Source organism: Hyperolius riggenbachi, chromosome 10 (genome assembly GCF_040937935.1).
Source record: "Hyperolius riggenbachi isolate aHypRig1 chromosome 10, aHypRig1.pri, whole genome shotgun sequence".
Taxonomy (NCBI): domain Eukaryota; kingdom Metazoa; phylum Chordata; class Amphibia; order Anura; family Hyperoliidae; genus Hyperolius; species Hyperolius riggenbachi.
Genome location: NC_090655.1, coordinates 277,740,210 through 277,765,946, shown reverse-complemented (window position 1 = coordinate 277,765,946; position 25,737 = coordinate 277,740,210). Strand labels below are relative to the sequence as shown.

Sequence of the window (25,737 nt, the reverse complement as noted above, 5' to 3'; positions counted from 1 at the left end):
TACATATACCCATGCTGGGTGGGAGAAATATCTCTGTAAATGACAAATTTTTGATTTATTTTACGCACAATTGTCCATTTACAGAGAGATTTCTCCCACCCATGGGTATGTGTAAAAATACACCCCAAAACACACTATACTACTTGAGTACGGCGATACCACATGTGACACTTTTTTGCAGCCTAGGTGCACTAAGGGGCCCAACGTCCTATTCAAAGGTCATTTTGAGGCATTTGTTTTTTAGACTACTCCTCACGGTTTAGGGCCCCTAAAATGCCAGGGCAGTATAGGAACCCCACAAGTGACCCCATTTTAGAAAGAAGACACCCCAAGGTATTCCATTAGGTGTATAGTGAGTTCATAGAAGATTTAATTTTTTGTCACAAGTTAGTGAAAAATGACACTTTGTGAAAAAAACAATAAAAATCAATTTCCGCTAACTTTTGACAAAAAAATCAAATCTTCTATGAACTCGTCATACACCTAACAGAATACCTTGGGGTGTCTTTTTTCTAAAATGGGGTCACTTGTGGGGTTCCTATACTGCCCTGGCATTTTATGGGCCCAAAACCGTGAGTAGTCTGGAAACCAAATGTCTCAAAATGACTGTTCAGGGGTATAAGCATCTGCAAATTTTGACGACAGGTGGTCTATGAGGGGGCAAATTTTGTGGAACCGGTCATAAGCAGGGTGGCCTCTTAGATGACAGGTTGTATTGGGCCTGATCTGATGGATAGGAGTGCTAGGGGGTGACAGGAGGTAATTGATGGGTGTCTCAGGGGGTGGTTAGAGGGGAAAATAGATGCAATCAATGCACTGGGGAGGTGATCGGAAGGGGATCTGAGGGTTTGGCCGAGTGATCAGGAGCCCACACGGGGCAAATTAGGGCCTGATCTGATGGGTAGGTGTGCTAGGGGGTGACAGGTGGTGACAGGAGGTGATTGATGGGTGTCTCAAGGTGTGATTAGAGAGGGGGAATAGATGCAAGCAATGCACTGGCGAGGTGATCAGGGCTGGGGTCTGAGGGCGTTCTGAGGGTGTGAGTGGGTGATTGGGTGCCCTAGGGGCAGATAGGGGTCTAATCTGATGGGTAGCAGTGACAGGGGGTGATTGATGGGTGATCAGTGGGTGATTAGATGGCAGAACAGATGTAAACAATGCACTTTGGAGGTGATCTGAGGGTAGGTCTGCGGGCAATCTGATGGCTTGGGAGGGTGATCATATGCCTGTAAGAGGCAGGTTAGGGTCTGATCTGATGGGAGGCAGTGACAGGTGGTGACGGGGTGAATGACAGGTGATTACAGGGGAGAATAGATGTATACAGTACACAGGGGGGGGAGGTCTGGGGGGGTCTGAGGTCGTTCTGAGGGTGTGGGCGGGTGATTGGGTGCCCTAGGGGCAGATAGGGGTCTGATCTGATGGGTAGCAGTGACAGGTAGTGACAGGGGTTGATTGATGGGTGATTGATGGGTGATCAGTGGGTGATTAGATGGCAGAACAGATGTAAACAATGCACTTTGGAAGTGATCTGAGGGTAGGTCTGCGGGTGATCTGATGGTGTGGGAGGGTGATCAGATGCCCGCAAGAGGTAAGTTAGGGTCTGATCTGATAAGTGGCAGTGACAGGTGGTGATTGACGGGTGATTACAGGGGAGGATAGATTTATACAGTACACGGGGGGGGGGGGGGGGTCTGGGGAGGATCTGAGAGTGTGGGGGGGTGATCAGGAGCCCCCAGGGGGCAGTTTAGGGACGAATGAAAAAAATAGCACTGACAGATAGTGACAGGGTGTGATTGATGGGTGATTATGACGCGATCGCCGCACAGCCACGCTTGCTGCCGCCGATGGGCGTATTGCGGTCGTTTGGGCCCAGCCCTTGCCGCCGCCCATCGGCTTAAGGCGGTCGGCAAGTGGTTAAATAAAATCAGTAGTAGATAGTAGCACAGTAATAGAATTTCACCTAGCGGAGTGACAGACAGCAGAGTAGCAGACACTGCACACTAACTGTCTATCTGTCACACTGACTCAGCACAGCAGCACTGAAGTAATGTGTAGTAAATAATAAAGCTAACACAGTAGTACTATAACAACTAACTAGTAGTTCTAACTACACACAGTAATCGAATCCCTAATCTATACTGTAGCTAAGGCAATTAGCAGGCCAGCAGCAGGCCTGGCCTGTGCACACACAGGCCCTAACTAGCAGCTGCTGCAGGCAGCACTGAGTCTGACTGTCACTAACTGAAATCAAAATACACAAGCTAGCTAACTATATATATATATATAACTATAAAACAATACAATAATAGTGTAATGAAGGTGTTTAGCACTCAAAATGCTTGGTTTTCACAGTGTGAGAAGCACTTGCTAGGCCATCAGCACTGGACATATCTCTCAGTGAGCAGTCACAAGCAAGGACGAGATTCTGAACATGGCACCCGCCTTATATACAGGAGGGGCTGGCCAGGGTTCCCCTCTGTGATTAGTTGCTAGGGCCTCAGCTGGGAGCCCTCTGATTGGCTCAAAGACGTCAATGGACGTAATTTCCGTGTTTATGCTAGTACTCGGGTACTCGAACTAGTATCCGACCTGATACCTAATGCCTATTCGAGTTCACTTGAATAGTGTCGAATAGTGCACTCAGCTATCCGGAATCCATATTCGAACTCTGATATTGCATTCGAACTCGGATACTGCAAAACCAGTTCGAGTATCACGGTAGTTCGAGTATCCGGAATCCGGATGAGCAGCGCTGGCTAGGTTCACAGTTTTATACAGAGACTTGCATCTCACGTTAATCAATAATATATCTCCATTCTCTTCTAGCCATGCTCCTCCTCCCAGCAGCTGACAGACCGGTAGGCGGGACATGGAAGTCCTCTCCTCCTTCCACCATTACTGAGCTTATGGGAAGATTTTCATTGTACTTTTGTCTGCATTGCGCTTTCCTCATGTTCCCATTGTAGTGTTTGTAATATGTTGTCAGAGGGAGGGGGATACCGCTAATAAAAACTGATTAGGTGTTTGGCCTTGGTAATCATTCACGGCACCAGCGATCATCTGAGGAGACTGCACTTCCTCTTGTATCAGCTGGACCTTCCCACAGCTGCAGCTGTATACACAGACCAGAGACACTCCAAGTCCATTAAAGATTTATTGTTCAGTCCACAATGCACAGCTCAGCCTTGGTTACAGAAGCAGCGGGACAGAAAACACAGATGAGCAGAACGTACATCAGCTCTAAAAAGCTGTCAAACGAATACCATTCTCCCCACCTATAAACTATGATTACATCTTATATACAGAAAACTCTCCAGCATAACAAGTGATAAGTAAGCACCTCCCACTATAGGTGGGCTGTGGGTGTGTGAGAGCCGACAATCACATCCGGAGCTTTTATTGGCTTCCATGAGAATATGATGGACAGCATACCTACTACACAGGTCCAGGAACTCTGGGCCATAATTGGAGTTCTTCTGGATTCTGGGAAAGGTATGTTGATTTTCATGTTGTGATTTGTTTACACTCCTAGTGTTGGACGGTGCCGGCCTGTCTGTAGATTTGAGAAGCTACAACTCAATGGACGTTCACAAAGCATGATGTACTAGAATGATCAGAATTATGTTTCTGTAGAATAAATCTTAAGGGAGAGCTCTGAATATATTCTTCTGAGGGATTTATATGGCAAGAACCCCACAGATTCTTACAATCCCCCCTGAGAAGACTTATATGCAGAAATCTGTCCTATGTTTTGATTTCTTTTTAACCAGTAACCTCTACAGGGAGTGCAGAATTATTAGGCAAATGAGTATTTTGACCACATCATCCTCTTTATGCATGTTGTCTTACTCCAAGCTGTATAGGCTCGAAAGCTTACTACCAATTAAGCATATTAGGTGATGTGCATCTCTGTAATGAGAAGGGGTGTGGTCTAATGATATCAACACCCTATATCAGGTGTGCATAATTATTAGGCAACTTCCTTTCCTTTGGCAAAATGGGTGAAAAGGAGGACTTGACAGGCTCAGAAAAGTCAAAAATAGTGAGATATCTTGCAGAGGGATGCAGCACTCTTAAAATTGCAAAGCTTCTGAAGCGTGATCATCGAACAATCAAGCGTTTCATTCAAAATAGTCAACAGGGTCGCAAGAAGCGTGTGGAAAAACCAAGGCGCAAAATAACTGCCCATGAACTGAGAAAAGTCAAGCGTGTAGCTGCCAAGATGCCACTTGCCACCAGTTTGGCCATATTTTAGAGCTGCAACATCACTGGTGTGCCCAAAAGCACAAGGTGTACTCAGAGACATGGCCAAGGTAAGAAAGGCTGAAAGACGACCACCACTGAACAAGACACACAAGCTGAAACATCAAGACTGGGCCAAGAAATATCTCAAGACTGATTTTTCTAAGGTTTTATGGACTGATGAAATGAGAGCGAGTCTTGATGGGCCAGATGGATGGGCCCGTGGCTGGATTGGTAAAGGGCAGAGAGCTCCAGTCCGACTCAGACGCCAGCAAGGTGGAGGTGGAGTACTGGTTTGGGCTGGTATCATCAAAGATGAGTTTGTGGGGTTGAGGATGGAGTCAAGCTCAACTCCCAGTCCTACTGCCAGTTTCTGGAAGACACCTTCTTCAAGCAGTGGTACAGGAAGAAGTCTGCATCCTGCAAGAAAAACATGATTTTCATGCAGGACAATGCTCCATCACACACGTCCAAGTACTCCACAGCGTGGCTGGCAAGAAAGGGTATAAAAGAAGAAAAACTAATGACATGGCCTCCTTGTTCACCTGATCTGAACCCCATTGAGAACCTGTGGTCCATCATAAAATGTGAGATTTACAAGGAGGGAAAACAGTACACCTCTCTGAACAGTGTCTGGGAGGCTGTGGTTGCTGCTGCACGCAATGTTGATGGTGAACAGATCAAAACATTGACAGAATCCATGGATGGCAGGCTTTTGAGTGTCCTTGCAAAGAAAGGTGGCTATATTGGTCACTGATTTGTTTTTGTTTTTGAATGTCAGAAATGTATATTTGTGAATGTTGAGATGTTATATTGGTTTCACTGGTAAAAATAAATAATTGAAATGGGTATATATTTGTTTTTTGTTAAGTTGCCTAATAATTATGCACAGTAATACAGGTAGTCCTCGGTTAACGAACGAGATAGGGACTGCCCACTCGTTCTTAACCTGAATCTGTGCGTAAGTCGGGACTACCTGTTGTGGCCCGTTGAAAATGAAGAATATGGGCAGCGGAAGGTAAATAGAGGCTATCTCACCTGATCCTCGGCGGTAGAAGGTCCCTCGTGGTGCCCGGAAGGTCCGCAGCCCGTCCTCTCGCTTCCTCCATTGTTCCCCGGTGGCTCCTGGCTTCACATGCGGCGCATAATGACGTAATCAGGAAGAGCCCCCTAGTGGCGGCGCTTCCTAATTGCGTCATTATGCGCCGCATGTGAAGCCAGGAGCCGCCGGGAAACAGTGGAGGAAGCGAGAGGACGGGCTGCGGACCTTACGGGCACCACGAGGGACCTTCTACCGCCGCGGATCAGGTGAGTAGGCCTCTATTTACCTACCGCTGCCCATATTCTTCATTTTCAACGGGGCAGAACAGGTAGTCCCCGGCGGGCGTGACGTCATGCGACGGGGCGGAGCTATGGTCACGGCGTTCGTATCGTTGGGTCGTTCGTAAGTCGGGCGTTCGTAACCCGGGGACTACCTGTAGTCACCTGCACACACAGATATCCCCCTAAAATAGCTAAAACTAAAAACAAACTAAAAACTACTTTCAAAAATATTCAGCTTTGATATTAATGAGTTTTTTGGGTTCATTGAGAATATGGTTGTTGTTAAATAATAAAATTATTCCTCAAAAATACAACTTGTCTAATAATTCTGCACTCCCTCTATGTATGGTTCAGAAAGTGTACAGGAGTGGTTTTTTTTTATGTTTCACCTTCCCATGCTCATGCTCACACACTCTCCCTTATCTAGGTGTTTGCACACTGGGAGAGAGCAGAAGACCTCTCAGCCTCCTTTATCCTAGCTTTCTGTGATGCCCTAACTTCTAGGCTGATGATCTGCTCAGCAGCATTCGTGTGACATGCATGTCACTTGCACACTTGCATGTTCATGAAAAAGTGAAACTTGTTTTTAATTGACACATGAGGGAACCTTTATATGCTATAGCTTATCCCAGAACTATTGGCCTATAAGACGGTGTATCGGCCACTAACCTTCTAACCATGTGGATTTTGTTTGAGTAGTTTTAAACATAAACTCACCTGTGTAATGATGCATATGATTGTAATCTCCATCATGTGATAAAGGGGTGCAGAAAAGAAGTTCTAAGCCGCAGAGACCCAGTCTGAGGATCCCTGGAACATGGAAACCTTTCCCACCAGGTCAGACTGGAACTCGCCTGATTGTATTTGTGTCCCACCTCTTATAGAGCTCCTTGATCATGGTGAAATATCACCTCCAGTTTAGTGTTATGTTTGTCTAACAACTTATACAAAGTATGGTCTTGTTAATTATAATTATCATTTATAAAGCACCAACATATTCAGTGGCACTGTACAAAGTAAGAAACAAACATTGGGTACATAATCATACAAGTGGGGAGGGTGAACTTAGCACGTTTTTAGATTTCATTAATATTAATGATAGAAATATCGCATTCACGGTGGAATATGATCCTCACAAAATCCAGTTTCTTGACTTGGAATTGAAGAGGGAAGGCACCCAACTGAAGTCAGAAAGTTAATTAAAGCTACAGACCATAATGGGTACATACCAACCAATAGCAACCATCATCCTAACTGGATTAGAAGTGTCCCTAGAGGGCAGTTGCTACGCATGAGGCGGAGCTGTACAACTTTTGAGGACTATGACCAGCAAATTGAAGTTTTAAAAATCAGATTTTTGGAAAGGGGGTACCACGAACAAGAATTGGATAGGGAAATAGCAGAGATGAGAGAAAAGGACAGAACTGAATTGATATTTGGGAATGGTAAAAGAAATGAAGACTTTGACACACAGATAGCTATTACCCCCAACTTTTAGTTCACAATATAGAAACTTTGAAATAATTATGAAAAAATATCGGGGTATATTGGGCACTGAATATGTATTGAGGGACCTCATCCCTGGCTAGCCTAGATTTATATATAGAAGGGCACCTAACCTGAGAAACCTTATGGTGCCTAGTTGTGTGGAGCCCCCTGGTGGAAGGGCACATTTGCAGGGGTGGCAGGAGGAAGGTTTTTTCCTTGCCGCAAATGCAAAGCATGTAGAGAGTATAATCTGGATAGAACTAGGGAGGTGGTGTCATTTGTAAATGGGTGGCGGTTTAAAATTAAACAATTTATCACCTGTAATGATAAATATGTCATTTAGTTACTGTGGTGTCCGTGTAGATACCAATATATAGGAAGAACCACTAGACAGCTTAAAAGGACATCCCAGGTGAAAATAAACTGATGAGAAAAACAATTGTATCTATCCTCAGTCTCCTAAAAATTATTTTTTTTAGATACCCCCAGTTTAATTTTATATCTAAATCTAGTTTTTATGTTTTTACTGTTTCATTGTCTCTGCTCAATGAGACCTTCACTGAAGTGTATGCCAGAGCTAAAATCTATGAATTATTGATCCTTTTTATCTCTTTCCTGCTCTCAGAAGCCATTTACTAACAGGAAAGTGTTTTATGGCTGTAATTACTTATCAGTGAGGGTTATGCTATAGTCTGACCCAGACCGACCTAGTCCCGATCCGGACAGAGACTGTCACTTGCATAACTGATGTTTAACTTTTTTTAGGCAGAGAAAGAAAAAAAGGAACGCAGCATAGTTATTTGTGTCCTTGGCACTGTGCATACACATGTCTATCTCATCATGTCACATCGGGTATCCTTTAAGGAAAGGTTAGGGGAGCATGCAAGCAATGTGCAGAAGGGAAAAGTCAATCATAGTGTTCCTGCACATTTTAGGCAGCGTCATGACTGTGACCATAAATTGATGTCATTTTGTGCTTTAAAAAAAAATAAACCAGCTTGGAGAGGATCAAATATGGTGAAGAAAATCTCACAGGAAGAGACAAGTATTGTTATGAAATGGGATCTTTAAGGCTGGAAGTAATAACATAGATATTGACCTAGCAGGTTTCCTGGGGGAATCATAATGTCTGTGTGGTGTTTTTAATGTAGTATGTAATCCATAATTTTAGGTTCTGGTTTTATTGTAAACGGAGTTTCACTTGTGCAATGCTCTGTTGGGCTCTTGTTGGGTGTCCTGCATGCTTTTATTGTATGTGTATTGTATGTGTATGTGTAGGGTAGTCTGGGTTGAATGAAGAGGTGGATTTGAGCTGAGGGAGGTGGTAGGGGGACAAGTGAGCAGGAAAGATAGGAGAGGTAGGGTTTGAGCATGCACGATCTTAGTTATGCTACCATTATTTTGACTTTACCCTCTTACGACCGTGTCACGCCAATGGGCGTGACCGCAGTGGGAGCCCTAGGACCGCCTAACGCCAATTGGCGTCAAGACCTGGGGTGGGGGGTCTTTGCAGGAGATTGCACACGCCGATGTGCGCGCATCTCCACTCTGATGATGGAGCTCCGCTCCGCCATCAGTCTCCCAGCGGCAATCGCAGCTAGGAGACTGTTTGACGGTGAAACCGCCGTTTATTTAGTTAGTACAGCGCTGCAATCTATAGCAGCGCTGTACTGGGGACAGCCGTGTCACAGAAGCGATGTGCTGTGATAGGCTGATGCATATCACAGCTGATTGTTGTGATAGGCAGATGGGGGAAGGAGGGGTATTAAAATATAAAGAAAAACAGGGAAATTTAATAAAAAACAAGCAAATATTTATTAAAAAAATACACAAACATCTGGGGGGGGGGGGGATCTGACCCCACCAACAGAAAGCTCTGTGGTGGGGAGAAACGGGGGGGATCTGTGTTATCTGTGCGTGCTGTGTTATGTGGCCCTACAGCGAGGCCTTAAAGCTGCAGTGGCCTTTTTTGTAAAAAATGGCCTGGTCACTAGGGGGGTGGGGGGTTAAGCCCAGGGTCCTCAAAAGGTTAATGCTAAATATTATTGTATGCGTACATGAGGCTTAATGGGCATTTGCAGTGGCGTGAATGCGGATATCTTGGCTGATTGGGCCGTCCTCGAGCGGCGTGCCTCATTAGCATGCACGAGTTTTGCGCAGCCTGATTGGCTAGTGGAAAAGGGAAGGGGAACTTTTTTTGTTTGAGCTCCTATTTTTATCAAATGGCCCCGTATGAAAGCCTTATGTGTTAGTCAGACCGTAGTCTCTCCAACTTCCGTCTGAGAATTGATTTCAAAATATACTGTAGTTTGCTTATCAGGATACATTTTGTTGTTTTCAGTCAACAATAATGAATTATTTAGTCTCCATAGCGAGTTCAGTTTAGATTTAGAGGAGTCATCTAATGTTACACTGACAGGACCGTGGTCTGACCACGTGATAGAGTGTATTTGGGAATCCTTAAAGTAGATCCGAGATGAAAAACTAACTATAACAAGTAACTTGTATATATATCTTATCTAAAGTGTAGGTAGTACACAGCAAATCTAGCTACAAAAAACAGATTCAACGGTATATGATTATTTATTCCTATGATACAATGAGGGAAGCCATGATCTGTTTGTCACATTACACACAGGCAAGCTGATAACATCTCCAGCCCTCAGCCTGTGACAAATTCACTCCCCTCTCCTCCTCCCCTCTGCCTCTGAAATCTCTGGTTAATAACTTCCTTCTCCTCCTGCCCAGACTGAGCGCCCATAAGCCCTTGCTACCTGGGACTGAGTGCCTTGGCACTCTGGAAAAGCTGTGGGCGAGGCTTGTTTAGTTTATAGGGAATTAGAGTATTAAAACAAAAGTAAAAAAAAGTATTTGGCTTGAGGAATACCCTATAAACTGTATGTAAGGAACACAATTATGAAATGCGTAAAAGTTTCTCAGATCCACTTTAATTCTTTGTAAAGTGTATCTGTCTACTAGGAAGGAGTCAACTCTGGTGTATGTACCATGAACCGGAGAGAAGTATGTCAAATATTTTTCTTCCCGATGTAGTGAAAAAAAAACGCACCGCCCACCCAAGCACCGAGAAGAAAAAAAATGTGTCACAAAATGCAAAACGAAACCACTAACGGAACGCAATGAGAACGAGGCCTAAAACAAGCTCTGTTTATTGTGCAAAACATTTCCCACACTCAGCACATGAATTACTGCTTCTCACCAGTGTGAGATCTCTCATGTCTGACAAGCAGTGATTTATACCCATAACATTTCCCACACTCAGCACATGAATAGGGCTTCTCACCAGTGTGAGATCTCTCATGTCTGACAAGCAGTGATTTATGCCCATAACATTTCCCACACTCAGCACATGAATAGGGCTTCTCACCAGTGTGAGATCTCTCATGTCTGACAAGCAGTGATTTATGCCCATAACATTTCCCACACTCAGCACATGTATAGGGCTTCTCACCAGTATGAGATCTCTCATGTGTGTCAAGTAGTGATTTATGTCCATAACATTTCCCACACTCAGCACATGAATAGGGCTTCTCACCAGTGTGAGATCTCTCATGTCTGACAAGCAGTGATTTATGCCCATAACATTTCCCACACTCAGCACATGAATAGGGCTTCTCACCAGTGTGAGATCTCTCATGTGTGACAAGATGTGATTTCTGTACAAACGTTTTTCCACACTCAGCACATGAATAAGGCTTCTCACCAGTGTGAGATCTCTCATGTGTGACAAGCAGTGATTTATGTCCATAACATTTCCCACACTCAGCACATGAATAGGGCTTCTCACCAATGTGAGATCTCTCATGTGTGATAAGATGTGATTTCTGTACAAACTTTTTCCCACACTCAGCACATGAATAAGGCTTCTCACCAGTGTGAGATCTCTCATGTGTGACAAGCAGTGATTTATGCCCATAACATTTCCCACACTCAGCACATGAATAGGGCATCTCACCACTGTGAGATCTCTCATGCCTGACAAGATTTGATTTCTCAGTAAAACATTTCCCACACTCAGAACATGAATAGGGCTTCTCACCAGTGTGAGATCTCTCATGTCTGACAAGATTTGATTTCCACTTATAACATTTCCCACATGTGGAACAGGAATGAGACCCCCCAGCAGGGGCAGAGCTGTGCTGGGTATGAGGACCCTCAGGGTTAGACAGGTGAGGACAGTCTGGAGGAATATTTGGGGTAACCAGGATATCTGCAGGAGAGTCTTGTCCAGTGACATCATCATCCGTTGTACAGTCTGTGGATACAGAGAGACGAGTCTCTGAGAGGTTCCTGATGCCGGGACTCCGCCCTGCAAATAGAGAAACATCACTTCCTGTTAGAGAATTCTGAGGGGAGGAACAATTATCATTAGGGATGAAAGGAAAGAGGATGGTCGGCACTGCTGTACAGCTTCCTTTATTTGGCAATGTGCAGACAAGTAGGCTGTGTGTTACATCATCACTTCACAGTCCATAAGAAGAGACTAAACACGTACCAGTGCGGGGGTGGATAATGGTGGGTGCTGGTTGCTGGGAGCCTGACGGCAGTTTCACACACAAGCGCTTCTTCGGAGGCTATGACAAGGGGGCAGGGCTATATCTGCTCTAGTTGGAGAAAGTGCCTTACAGTAATAGTAACCTGCAATCCAAGATTACAGTGTGGGGAGGTCAGGGAGAGCGAGGCCAAACAACACGGCCGCTATTCCTAATGGAATTACAAGTCCTGCTGCAGCAGCTAATTATACAAGCCACTAACATAATATCCCATGATGAATATAGGTCAGGCCATGCAGAGCAGAGAATCTGGCTGACCTCGTCCTCATATACAACAAGGACTGCCTGATTAGGGGAAGCCGGGGTTAGGGAGGTTTAACAGTTATTAAAATAGTTTAGTGTACCCTTAGTTTTAGTTTAGTTTAGCTAAACTAGTTTAAAGACCTTATATATTGGGAAGTTATCCACAGAAATAGTTGATAACTAAAGTATTAGTTTAGTATGTTTATAAGAATAAGACGTTATATGATAAGCTGGAAGTTACCTCTGGGAGCTTAGTAGGGTGGTATCGGTCCCCCAGCTGCCCAGCAGGTTCTGCTCTGGATAAATGCTAATTTTTATATATACAATGTCTTATAAATACAGATATGTGTTCATTAAAGTATTTTATGAAGGAAATATAATTCCTTATTTATACTGTTGTGACCACTTGTATACAATATTATAATGTACAATCTATTATATTGTCATAGATATTGCAGAAGTTTATGTATGTAGATGTAAACAATTGTTATGCCTAAAGTGGGCACTGTTTATTTTGAAAAACCCCATAAAAAATATTGTGAAATAAAAGTTATTAAAATCCTAACATTAATTTTAAATTAAAAGAGATTGGCCATTAGAGGATGGGCAACAGCGACATTGAAGGAGAACTGGGGAGGAGATTGTGTCTCAGAAGTTCAGCAGAATAGGTGCCGTATCTATTCCTGACTCTCTCCTCTCTCACTTCAATTCAGCAGTTACTATTTTCATGCTATAAAACACAATGGCCAAAATTCACTAAGATCCTACTGGTGATAATAAGGCAAGTGAAAACTTATCACTAGGGCTGCACGATTTTAGGGAAAAATTTAAATTGCGATTTCGATTTTATTCACGATTTTTTTTTTTCAAAGCAAGCTTTAGCACTAAATTGCACATATATGCAGGTAGGGCCTTCTGTGAGGACGCTGGGCTGGGGGCAGTTAATGTGCGGCGTATTGCGGAGTGCTTGAGCCGGGCAGCGGTTTTGGTTTTACACCGTAAAACCGTGTAGCCCTAACACACGCTCTGACACACTCAGGCACACACTCTGACACACATACAGACACACGCTCTGACACACAGACACACTCTGACACACAGACACGCTCTGACACACACACAGACACACGCTCTAACACACACACAGACACACGCTCTGCGCACGCGCGTGTGTGTGCGCGCTTGTGTGTGCGCACGTGTGTGTGTGTGTGTGTGTGTGTGTGTGTGTGCGCACGTGTGTGTGTGTGTGCACGCGTGTACCCTTGGTGTGTGTGTCTCTCTTTCTACTTCTCTATGTATGATGCTGAGCATGTTTATTCAGTTTCCGTGGCCTATTCTGAGTGGAACCAGTCCTGTTAAACCTCTGTATGGTCTTGGCTATCGTGCTGCAGCTCAGTGTGAGAGTGTTGGCAATCTTCTTATAGCCTAGGCCATCTTTATGTGGAGCAACAATTCTTTTTTCAGCTCCTCAGAGTTCTCTGCCATGATTTCTCTGCCATGAGGAGCCATGCTGAGCTTCCAGTGACCAGTATGAGGGAGTGTGAGAGCGATAACACCAAATGTACCACACCTGCTCCCCATTCACACCTGAGACCTTGTAACACTAACCAGTCACATGACCTCAGGGAGGGAAAGGGCCTGAACCAATTCCCTTCCTCTTCTAAGTTCTCTCCTAGGACATCATTTTCATCTTCTGTTTAAAATGACTTCTCAACACTCTGCAAATGAAAAAGTAATGTAAAGTTATTTTTAACTAGCTGATTGCCCGGTGTTGCCCGGGTATGTATTTGGCTGGTGTTGACTGCACCCACTTTTTCTAACCCTAACACACAATTACTCAATTACCAAGTTTGTGAGCTTTGCAGTCTTTGGCATCAGTAATGTGCATTGAAATGAAACAAATCTGATTGGCTGTTTGTGGCTCCACCCCTTTTCTGAATTTGAACCCCAGTCACCTAATGACCAACTGGACCAGGTTTGAGGCTTGTGCCATTAACAGTGCAAGATTGGAGGTAAGTAAATATTACCCTTGAAAATCAATAGGTGAATTTTGATTGGCTTTTGTAGGCTCCACCCACTTTTCTGTATATTAATCCCAGCCACCCAGTGACCAACTGTGCAACGTGTGAGAAGCCTGCCATTAACAGTGTAAGAATGGCTGCAGTTTACATTTTCCCAGAAAAATTTGTATTTGTCTCCGCCCACTTTTTGGTTATGGGGATAAAAAGTATCCTATATGTTATTCCAGGTGATGTACTATGTGTGGGACAAATTTCATTCAAATCCGTTCAGCCAGTTTTGTGTGATCGAGTAACAAACATCCAAACTGTCACATTTATAATCTTAGTAAGATTTTGTTTGTTGCCTGCTGGTGGCTTAAAAGGCCATTTATTGATAAGATATGAAAATATAACCAAGGAGAAAACTTAGGGAAAAAGTGAATTGGATTGGGCCCTGAAATGTCTAATTGAGTAGAATTTTGACATTTGTCACTTAGGGGTGTCCTCACTTTTGTTGCCAGCGGTTTAGACATTAATGGCTGTGTGTTGAGTTATGTTGGTGGGACAGCAAATTTACACCATTATACAAGCTGCACACTGACTGCTTTACATTGTATCAAAGGGGTAGATTCATGAAACTGTGGTAATATTACCACACATACTGAGAGGAAGATGATCTATACTGTGCCCAGCAGGGACATATCTGTTAGTCAGTGTAATAAGGCTATTAAATATCTAATGTTTATCACTCACCAATTCTCATCTCTGCAATAATGTCTTCCTCCTTAGATGCTCTCATCATGTCACCCTCCTCCATAGTCTGCTGATCACTCCTCACATACGTCTCCTCTTCTTCCTCCTTACTTGTCCCCATCATGTCACCCTCCTCCATAGACTGCTGATCACTCCTCAGATACGTCTCTTCTTCTTCCTCTTTACTTGTCCTCATCATGCCACCCTCCTCCATAGACTGCTGATCACTCCTCACATACGTCTCCTCTTCTTCCTCCTTACTTGTCCCCATCATGTCACCCTCCTCCATAGAATGCTGATCACTCCTCACATATGTCTCCTCTCCTTCCTCTTTAACCACAGCACTTACATGTATCAGTTCTCCACCCTAATCACACAAAATAAGAAGCACTTTATAATGTGACCACAGATAACAGCAGAGACAACAGGAAACAATGTCACATAGTTTGAGGTCTCTAATGACACTCAGTCCACCTACCTGATAATAGTGGTGGGTGATGGGATCTTCCTTTAGACAATTCGAGGAATAAAGAGGACCTGTACATCTCTCTGGTGGGTTTCCATTACTGGATCCATCTGTAGGAAACACACACACTGACTGACTGAATATTATGGGCTCAATTCACTAAGCGTCACCACATTGAAAAGTAAATATTACCAACTAGTGAGGTAAATTACCGGCTTGTGCGGTGAATACCTAAAAATAATCAATTCACTAAGATTAGAGCGTTCGGCAAAACAAATAAAATGTTGGGTATTTTTAAGATCTGGCTGGACCTGTCAATAGCTAGAAATCAGCATGTGGTAAAATTGACAGACTAGGGAGAAAGCCAATAGGAAGAGCCACCTGCTACTCACCTCATTTGATCAGATGCATTGCCGGGTGCGACATCAAAAAGATAAACAAAATACAACAGCAGGAGACATTTACCGAGGCTTCCCTGTATCCCTTTAGACATGCAGATCTATATACTGGTACACAGAAGAGGGCCCTTTAGTGGCATGCATACACATCTAAAGGGATGCAGGAAGCCCTTTACTCTCTAGTAAGCTGTCACACAGGAATGGGTTATGCAGACACTTGTAGGAGAGAACCTCCGCTTGCTGCAGAGACCTCCTCCACAGCTGGGAGACTTCTGCATCACCGAGCAGGTCTTACTGAACTGAAGCAACATTTCTCAGTAAATTACCTATTACTGCATGCGTGACAATCTTACTGCACTTGGAAAAAAATCTACAATACAGAATGAGTTATTTCCCAACCTCTTGTAACGATCGGTGTCAGCACACAGAGAGAATCTGATTATTGGTGATCTGCAGTATCACCAAGAATACAGATTATACCTGATTATTGATGATCTGCAGAATCACCGATAATCCAAGTATAACTAACCTCTGGACACCTGTAAAGTGTGAGTGTTTGGTGCAACAGTAGTAACTGAGTAAGACCACCCGAGGAGCAGGTGGTCTTTGGCAGTACGGGCGATACTGCCTTTTGGAAAGTACAGAGGCCTTCCAGTAGCCTGTGAACTCCAAAGGGGTGGAGTCCCAGGGTAAAGGTAGGCGTGACACCTGAAGGTGGATGTCACTACCAGGTCTGGAGACTATCTCATAAACAGGGAGATAGCTCTCGAGGTCGGGCAAGTCGGGTCAGCAACACACAGACAGATAAAGTACAAAGACAGGAGACTGATTTGGTATCCGAGGCGTGCAAGGTTTGGCAACAGGAAATCAGATATGCGAGGTACCGAATCAGAAAGCAGAGGGATAGTCAGGAATGCAATAGGTCATAACAGATATCAACAGCCTAGTCTTGGGTGTGAGATCCGTGGTCTCTACACCCTGGAACTAGTCTGGAGTATAAGATGACAGTACAGAGTATTCCTAGACTTGGGTGTGAGGTCCGTGGTCTCGACACCCGGGAACTAGTCTGATGTATAACAGAATGATAACACAGAGTCCCTAGTCTGGGTGTGAGGTCCATGGTCTCTACACCCTGGAACTAGTCTGAAGAATAACAGAATGATAACACAGAGTCCCTAGTCTGGGTGTGAGGTCCGTGGTCTCTACACCCTGGAACTAGTCTGATGAATAACAGAATGATAATACACTAATACACAGAAGTAATCTGACTCAGTGTGAATTCCCAGGTTCTCCTGGTTCTAACACACTGTTGGATCTGACTAAGGTCTGGGTGCTTCCACGTAAGTGTTCGCAATGGCAGACAACCTGAAAGTGACCAGCAGTGACTATATATAGAGCAGCGCTCTCTGGCGCCACCCCTATGGGATCAACCAATAGCCACCTACCTTGAGGTCAGCTGACCAACCTGGTCAGCTGATTCCTCTCTGTTTGTCATAAAGGCTCTGCCTCTCAGTGCGCGCGCATTCCCCAGCCTATGTGAACTAACAGACCCAGCCACACCAGACGCATGCTGCTGCGGACAAACCGCCGCTCTGGGCGCATGCTGCTGCGGACAAACCGCCGCGCTGGACGCGGAATCAGCCGCCTTGCCGCCAGTACACTCGGCGGCTTTTCCGTGTTCTCTTACACCTCTCTTTTTTTTTTTTTTTGCTAATCAGCCCTTCATGAATTGAGGTCATTGTCGGTTTGTGTTTATCTGATGAGGGGGATCTAGGAGGACCCCAAGCACTGCTTCCTCCATTACAAAAAATTAAGAATCTCCTCTTACCTGGTGATGTGAGGGGCGGCTGATTCTCCATCATGGCGTCCTTGTAGAGGTCCTGGTGTCCTTCTATATAATGCCACTCCTCCATGGAGAAATAGACGGTGACATCCTGACATCTCATAGGAACCTGACACACAGAATAAAACAGTCATTATCCTTATACCCCACTTGCTGTTACTGGATATTGTCCCATAATTGCCAGCACTGCTCACCTCTCTGGTCAGCAGCTCAATCATTTTCCTGGTGATTTTCAGAATCTTCTGCTTGTTGTGTCCCTCAAATATCAGGAAGTGAGGTGGGGGCACCGTGATGGTCACATGATCACCAGACTTCACTGGAGGAAATTTCTGTATGGAAAGACCAACACTAACGTCACATGATTTCCCAGAATCCTCCTCACCTCTCTGGTCAGGTGTGTTTTATGAACAGAAATAAGAGTTATATCATGTGACCTCCCAGAATTCTCCTCACCTCTTCAGTCAGCAGACAGATGATCTCCAGAGTGAGGTTGAATATCCTCTCGGTCATGTGACTCTGGTCCTCGTCCATCCTCAGTGATGTGGTCATGTGATCCATACAGGATGCTGCTGCCTTTGGATAGATAATGAGGGAAGAATAATCTAGGTTATACGGCTGTCAGTGGTGAAACTACCAATACAGGATCCCCCTCCCCCCAGCACTCCCCATTGCTGTCACTTGTGGGTGGTGGGGCCATGCAGAGTATTGCAGGAAAGCATAATAAGCTGGTTTATAGCTACGTGTGCACTATACTCACAGCGTGCTGCAGTCCTGTCCTCCCTCTGCCTCCTCTTCAGCTGGCCTTCTCTCCTCACATCCTCCTCCCACTGTTACCATTCCTGTGATGTTACAGCAGTGCTGGTAGTGGTAGATGGATGAGGATATGAGGAGAGGCAGAGACTGAGGCTAATGGTAGCAGCGGACTGGAGCACACTGTGACAGCTAGCTATAAACCAATGTAATCCTTCCTATTACTACTCTGCATGGAGGTGGGGGAAGGAAGCAATACTGGAGTGTGGGCATGGCTATACTGGGGGAGAAATGGCATTACTGGGGTGGGGGACATTACATACTGGAGGATAATGGTAATGCTGGGGGACACAGTGGGACATGGATATACTGGGGAGAAATGTCATTACTGGGGTGGGGGACACTGCATACTGGAGGATAATGGTAATGCTGGGGGACATAGGGGGAGGTGCATGGCTATACTAGGAAACAAATTGCATTATTGAGGTGGGGAAACCGCAGCATAAATTGAATACACTAGTGAGTTGCCCAGTCAGCACCCGGGCCCTGAAAAGGTGCAGGAAACATACATAAAATCAAGAACAACCGAGTCTCGATCTGGATTTAAAGGCTATAAAAGCTCAAATTATTATTGGATCACAGAATAAAAGCAGAATGTTTCGGCACACAGGCCTTTGTGAAGTGCATGAATGAACTGAAGCGAGAGGGATATGGAGGCTGCCATATTTATTTCCTGTTACACAATACCAGTTGCCTGGCATCCTGCTGATCCTCTGCCTCTAATACTTATAGCCCCAGACACTAAACAAGCAGCAGCAGATCAGGTGTTTCTGGCATTATAGTCAGAATCTGCAGCCAAATAGATCAGCAGGGCTGCCAGGCAACTGGTATTGCCTAACAGGAAATAAATATGGCAGCCCCCATATTCTTCTCACTACAAGTGGTCCTTTAAAGAAAAACATTTATTTGTTACACCTGATACAAATCCTGCAATAAATCTGCATTGTGCCAACATCCTGCTTTCATGGAAGCAGACATATTGATAACATTCTGTGTTCACAAATTAGCTGATCTGCCGTGCAGAGAAGATTCCTGAGCTGACACAGCTGAGAGATCAAATTACAACTTGTGATAAGTCAAAGATGAGGGAAATTAGTAAACAGGCTAAACTCTCTTAATACATACAGGGTGCATTTCTTTATGTTTTCCTCCTGTCCTGTGTAAGAGTTCAGGTCCACTATAAATGAAATCTGCACTAGGAGCAGCGGCTGGATAGTGTACTGGATATAGGAAACAGAAGGATCGGACCAGCACCATATAGGTTAAATCATTCATTTACATAAATAGGATAGAGAGTGTGCTGGGGTAACACAAATAGCACAAAACAAGAGAAAGTACCCTGTATAGCTCTACACTGACCGGAACACTAAATCTAAAACATCTTTATTATCAAATTACAATCCAACCCAATTATGAGCAATGAAAAAATCAGGAAAGGTGAAATGAGTGGTGTCCTAAATCAGTAATCAAAATACAAAATCTCAGGTTCTCCTCATCCAAAGTGTTATACATGCAATGCAAACAAATCACACGCGATATACATCAATTAAAAAATAAATAAATATTGCTCAAAAAATGACAAATCAAAATATGCGAGAGAGAAAATCCAGCAAAAATAATCAGCAAATCAGGTGAACAAGTGTCACAAGCCCCCCAGAAGGGGTAAATAGCAATAATGTTAGATAAAGAAAAACATCTATAATGTAAAGTGCAATGGCAGCAATAAAGAATAAAAAGTAAAGTGCTCACGTGTAATCAGGGCTGTGGAGTCGGTACAAAAATCTTCCAACTCCTCAGGTTAGGATTCCACCGACTCCGACTCCTCTAATTTGCATATTACAATCTTGTTGATTGAAAGTACGTAACATAAAATGCATCTCTTAACTGCCAACGCTTAGGAATTCTAAAAGACAACTGAACTGAGAGGGAAACGGAGGCTGCCATATTTATTCCCTTTTAGACAATACCAGTTACCTGGCTATCCAGGTGATCTTCTGCCTCTAATACTTTTAGTTATAGACTTAGCCCTCATTCACATCATACGCGCTGTCGTGCACATTTGGAAGCGCGTATGGCGTGGTAACATGCAAGAACAGCAGAATGGTATAGACAGCCCTTCTGCTGTTCACATCAAATGCTCTGTGCAGCAGTATGATGCTCTATGATGGGCTTGTGTACTGCTGCATGCATTCTGCCTGCAAGCGCAGAGCTGACCCATTCACGGTCAATGGATGGGATCAGCAGTGCAACAGGTTGCAGCGCAGATGGGGTGTGATCCTACGCGTTGTGTTCCAATGGCACGGCCGTCTGCGCTGCATAGATGTGAATGAGGCCTAAAACTACTCCTTGGTAAGAGTACTTGTAGAAGGTACAGAGCGGAACAAAGAACATCTATCAGGCCCTAGGCAATGTAAGTGTGGGTACATGTAAGAGTGATGTGCAGGTACTCTGCAGGGGAATGAGGGGATTCTTCCTCTATTACACATTCTTCATGTACAATCTGAGCATGGATCAGGCCCTAGGCAATGTAACTGTGGGTACATGTAAGGGTGATGTGCAGGTACTCTGCAGGAGAATGAGGGGATTCTTTCTCTATTACACATTCTTCATGTACAATCTGAGCATGGATCAGGCCCTAGGCAATGTAACTGTGGGTACATGTAAGGGTGATGTGCAGGTACTCTGCAGGAGAATGAGGGGATTCTTTCTCTATTACACATTCTTCATGTACAATCTGAACATGGATCAGGCCCTAGGCAATGTAACTGTGGGTACATGTAAGGGTGATGTGCAGGTACTCTGCAGGGGAATGAGGAGATTCTTCCTCCATTACACATTCTTCATGTACAATCTGAACCAGGTTTATGGGCGATAGACAACACCATGTTCAATGTGCACAACATTCTCAGTGGACCTGAGACTGATGAAAGTTTTATTCATACCTGGGGCTTCCTCCAGCCCCCTTCAGGCTAATCAGTCACTGTCCTCCTCCGCCACCTGGATCTTCTGCTATGGATCCAGGCAGTTGAGCTAGTCAGGTGCAGTGCGCATGCACACACTCCGCCGCCAGGAACTTACTACATCTGCTCAGCACTATTGCGCAGATGCAGAATGATCCTGGCAGGGGAAGCAGCATGTGGTCGTAGTGCGCTGACTGGCTGAATTACCGGGACTCATAGCAGAAGATCCAGGTGGTGGAAGCATGAACCCACTTTTGAACCAGAAACAGCGGCAGAAGCGCCTGACCTGGGCTACAGAGAAGCAGCACTGGACTGTTGCTCAGTGTTTCAAAGTACTTTTTTCGGATGAAAGCAACTTTTACATGTCATTCGGAAATCAAGGTGCCAGAGTCTGGAGGAAGACTGGGGAGAGAGAAATGCCAAAATGCCTGAAGTCCAGTGTCAAGTACCCACAGTCAGTGATGGTCTGGGGTGCCATGTCAGCTGCTGGTGTTGGTCCACTGTGTTTTATCAAGGCTTATCAGGAGATTTTAGAGCACTTCATGCTTCCATCTGCTGAAAAGCTTTATGGAGATGAAGATTTCATTTTTCAGCACGACTTGGCACATGCTCACAGTGCCAAAACCACTGGTAAATGGTTTACTGACCATGGTATTACTGTGCTCAATTGGCCTGCCAACTCTCCTGACCTAAACCCAATAGAGAATCTGTGGGATATTGTGAAGAGAAAGTTGAGAGACGCAAGACCCAACACTCTGGATGAGCTTAAGGCCGCTATCGAAGCATCCTGGGCCTCCATAACTCCTGAGCAGTGCCACAGGCTGATTGCCTCCATGCCACGCCGCATTGAAGCAGTCATTTCTGCAAAAGGATTCCCGACCAAGTATTGAGTGCATAACTGAACATAATTATTTGAAGGTTGACTTTTTTTGTATTAAAACACTTTTCTTTTATTGGTCGGATGAAATATGCTAATTTTTTGAGATAGGAAATTTGGGTTTTCATGAGCTGTATGCCAAAATCATCAATATTTAACCACTTAACGACCGCCTAACGCCGATAGGCGTCGGCGGGTCGTTAGTGGTATAGCATGGAAACGGCCGTTCGATCGAGCGGCCTTTCCATGCCGGTTCACGGAGACTGCCTCCGTGAACAGTGTGCGAGCCGCCGATCGCGGCTCGCACGCATAATGTAAACAGGCGGGGAAGGAATCCCCGCTGTTTACATCACACGGCGCTGCTGACGTAGATCGGCGATCCCCGGCCTCTGATTGGCCGGGGATCGCCGGCATCTGATAGGCAGATGCCTATCCTATCAGGCGCAGGACGGATATCCGTCCTGCGCCGCTCAGAGGTAAAGGGAGAGGGAGGGAAAGCAGGGGAGCCCGGAAAACGCTGCGGAGGGGGGCTTTGAGGAGCCCCCCCTGCAAATCAGTAGTAGCCGGCGGCGATCAGACCCCCCCTGCAGGACATCCCCCTAGTGGGGAAAAAAGGGGGGAAGTCTGATCGCCCTGCCACAAAAAAATAAATAAAAAAAATGGTGGGCGTGTCTATGGGGTATTGGGGGTGTGGTTTGGGTGTGGCCTAAGTGTCCCATTTTCTGTGCTGAAAATGTTGGGAGGTGTATGTGTGTGTGTGTGTGTGTGCGTGCGTCCGTCCCTCCCACTGACACTTGCATTTACAGCCCTGTCAGTCGTAACTGGCCCTTGCTAATTGCTGTACTGTGCAAGGCCAAGCACATTCAGTGGCTACCTTTTCACTGCACCTGTGTGTGACAGCTGCATATTTGTAATACCAGTCACTGCATACCTGTTCATGTTTACTGCACCTGTGTGACAGCAGCACGCAGTGTTATATATACCAGTCACTGCATACCTGTTCACAGTACCTGTGTGTGTGTGACAGCTGCACATTTGTAATACCAGTCACTGAATACCTTTTCATGTTTACTGCACCTGCGTGACAGCAGCATGCAGTGTTATATATACCAGTCACTGCATACCTGTTCACTGCACCTGTGTGTGTGACAGCTGCACATTTGATACCAGGTGGCTGCGCCTACTTTCCACAGCACCGCCCATTGGATGGAAGCCAGAGTCCTGCGGCCGGGACATCCTGCAGCCAAAAGTGGGACATTTCTCGGGACCCCATGCAGCCTGGGACAGGGGACCCCAAATCCGGGACGTCCCTTCTAAAGCGGGAGGTCTAGTCACCGTATGTAAGAGAGCTGGGTGCAGAGTGGGGAGCACATCCTGGCTGGAGGCAGCATCTGTTTAGTGATACATTTATTATGCAGCTTAATGCCCAGGAGGGGAGGGGTGCTACTGACTGTGCCTTCTGTGGCTGCAGCTCCCAAGCACTGTGAGTCAGACAGGAGAAAAGCCCTGTGTGACTGCTCACATTCCATCTAACACTAATGCTCTCTTCCCCATCTCTCCTATATACAGTTATTGCTGCATACAATCTCTATGCTCATTCATACTATTACTATCCTCATACTTGCCCATGTCTGTACTGATCTCCCCACTGCAATACATCCTGTACAATGCCCAGCAGCCATATATGTGCTAGTATATAACAAGACTCACACAATTACCTCTTCCAACAACGTATCCTCTCCACTTCCTGCAACTTCTCTTTTTCCTGTCTTCATCATTTCCTGTGTGTGTGATCGCCATCTTGTGGTGAATAGACTAACTGCAGCCACTGTTTGTGGGATCTCCTTCACTAAGAGTTACAGAATGCCCAGCAAGTTAATGCTGAACCAGAACCCCTAGGAGTGTGTAAAGGGCCTAAAAGGACCAAAATTGACTCAATTTTAAGCAAAACAGAAATATGCCCTTTTAAAACAGAAGATATTTTAGATTATTCAGATTGGAGTGATCATATGATGTCTCCCACAATGCATCACTGATGAATATGCAAATCACCCCTTTTTATGACCCTTTAAGCTAGCCACACCCAAGGACAGATCTAGACCAAGTTGCGCCTGGGGCAAGAGACCCGCCTACATCCCCCCCCCTTAGAACCATCCCTGGCCACACCTCCAGAGCCGCTGGAATGCAATGATGGGTTAGCTTGTTAATATTACAGAGCCACAATAATCCAACATGTATACAGACTGGCTGATCCTCATCAGTGCAGCTTTGACGAGGAAGGGACTCCAGGCGAGAAGTAGCGGGTGGGCGCCTTGGATACATTGGGAGCGGATCTCTGTGTGTGCAGCGGTTGAGACGTGACTGAGGACTAGAGATGGCCCAAACTGTTTGCATGCGAACTTATGCGAGTGCGACCCACCCCCTATGCTACATCATCAGGCTCAACTTTGACCCTCTACATCACAGTCAGCAGACACAGGGCAGCCAATCAGGCTGCACTCCCTCCTAGAGTCCTCCTTCCCAGGTATAAAAGGCACCTGGTCGGCCATGATATCACTCTGTGTGCTGCATAGTTAGTGATAGAAGGGAGAGAGGTTGCATAGTCCCCAACAGTCCCGATTTGATCGGGACTGTACCGATTTGGGGGGGCCCTCCCGCCATCCCGCGCTGCCCCCCTTCTGCCTCGGCCGCTGGGCAGAGAGAAGGAAAAAACCTGATCGAGGCACCAGCCCCGGGGATCTGTATGCGGGATGGATTGCCGCCGCTATTTCTCCCTTCCTCCCTCCCTCCCTCCTAACATGCCCCCCAGTGTCGCCCCCACCTGCCTGCAGAGAGTTCAATGTGGAGCGGGCTGTCATTTAATGATCTGGCAATTGCCTCTCCGTGCGTTTCATCTGCTCTTCTTGGCTTCCTGTGATGTCACAGGAAGCAGGAAGCCGAGAAGAGCAAATGAAACGCACGGAGAGGCAATTGCCAGATTAAATGACAGCCCGCTCCGCATTGAACTCTCTGCAGGCAGGTGGGGGCGACACTGGGGGGCACGTTAGGAGGGAGGGAGGGAGAAATAGCGGCGGCAATCCATCCCGCATACAGATCCCCAGGGCTGGTGCCTCGATCATTTTTTTTTCTCGCCTCCTCCCCATCCACACGCTCCCCCACACCCACGGGCACCCACGCGCTCCCCCACACCCACGGGCACCCACACACTCCCCCGCACCCACGGGCACCCTCACACTCCCCTCCACCCCTTTCAAGAGGCATATTAATAATAATAAAAAATAATAATAAAAAAAAAAGGTGGGCGTGTCTAGGGGGTATTGGGGGTGTGGCCTAAGTGTCCCGTTTTCTGTGCTGAAAATGTTGGGAGGTATGGCTAATGTTCTTTTGATGAGTTTTTTTTTTGTGTGTGTGTGTGTCCCACTGACACTTGCATTTACAGCCCTGTCAGTCGTAACTGGCCCTTGCTAATTGCTGTACTGTGCAAGGCCCAGCACATTCAGTGGCTACCTTTTCACTGCACCTGTGTGACAGCTGCATATTTGTAATACCAGTCACTGCATACCTGTTCATGTTTACTGCACCTGTGTGACAGCAGCACGCAGTGTTATATATACCAGTCACTGCATACCTGTTCACAGTACCTGTGTGTGTGACAGCTGCACATTTGTAATACCAGTCACTGCATACCTTTTCCTGTTTACTGCACCTGCGTGACAGCAGCATGCAGTGTTATATATAGCAGTCCCTGCATACCTGTTCACTG

General features: G+C 45.5%; 2 protein-coding genes across 2 annotated transcripts in view; both read right to left on the bottom strand.

Annotated features, from left to right (window-relative positions):
- Nucleotides 1-9,126: 9,126 nt before the first annotated feature.
- Nucleotides 9,127-25,737, bottom strand: part of LOC137535444 (zinc finger protein 208-like) — a 195,524-nt gene continuing 178,913 nt past the window's right edge. The window contains exon 15 of the mRNA XM_068257272.1: nt 9,127-11,150. Coding sequence (XP_068113373.1) covers nt 10,257-11,150 — 894 coding nt within the window. The 3' untranslated portion in view covers nt 9,127-10,256. The remainder of the gene's footprint in view (nt 11,151-25,737) is intronic.
- Nucleotides 14,613-23,749, bottom strand: LOC137535871 (gastrula zinc finger protein XlCGF53.1-like). The gene is made up of 6 exons (XM_068257750.1): nt 23,693-23,749; nt 17,781-17,900; nt 17,522-17,656; nt 17,313-17,436; nt 15,099-15,196; nt 14,613-14,987 (listed from the first exon to the last, which is right to left on the bottom strand). The coding sequence occupies exons 1-6, from the start codon at nt 23,747-23,749 to the stop codon at nt 14,613-14,615; spliced, it is 909 nt and encodes a 302-aa protein (XP_068113851.1).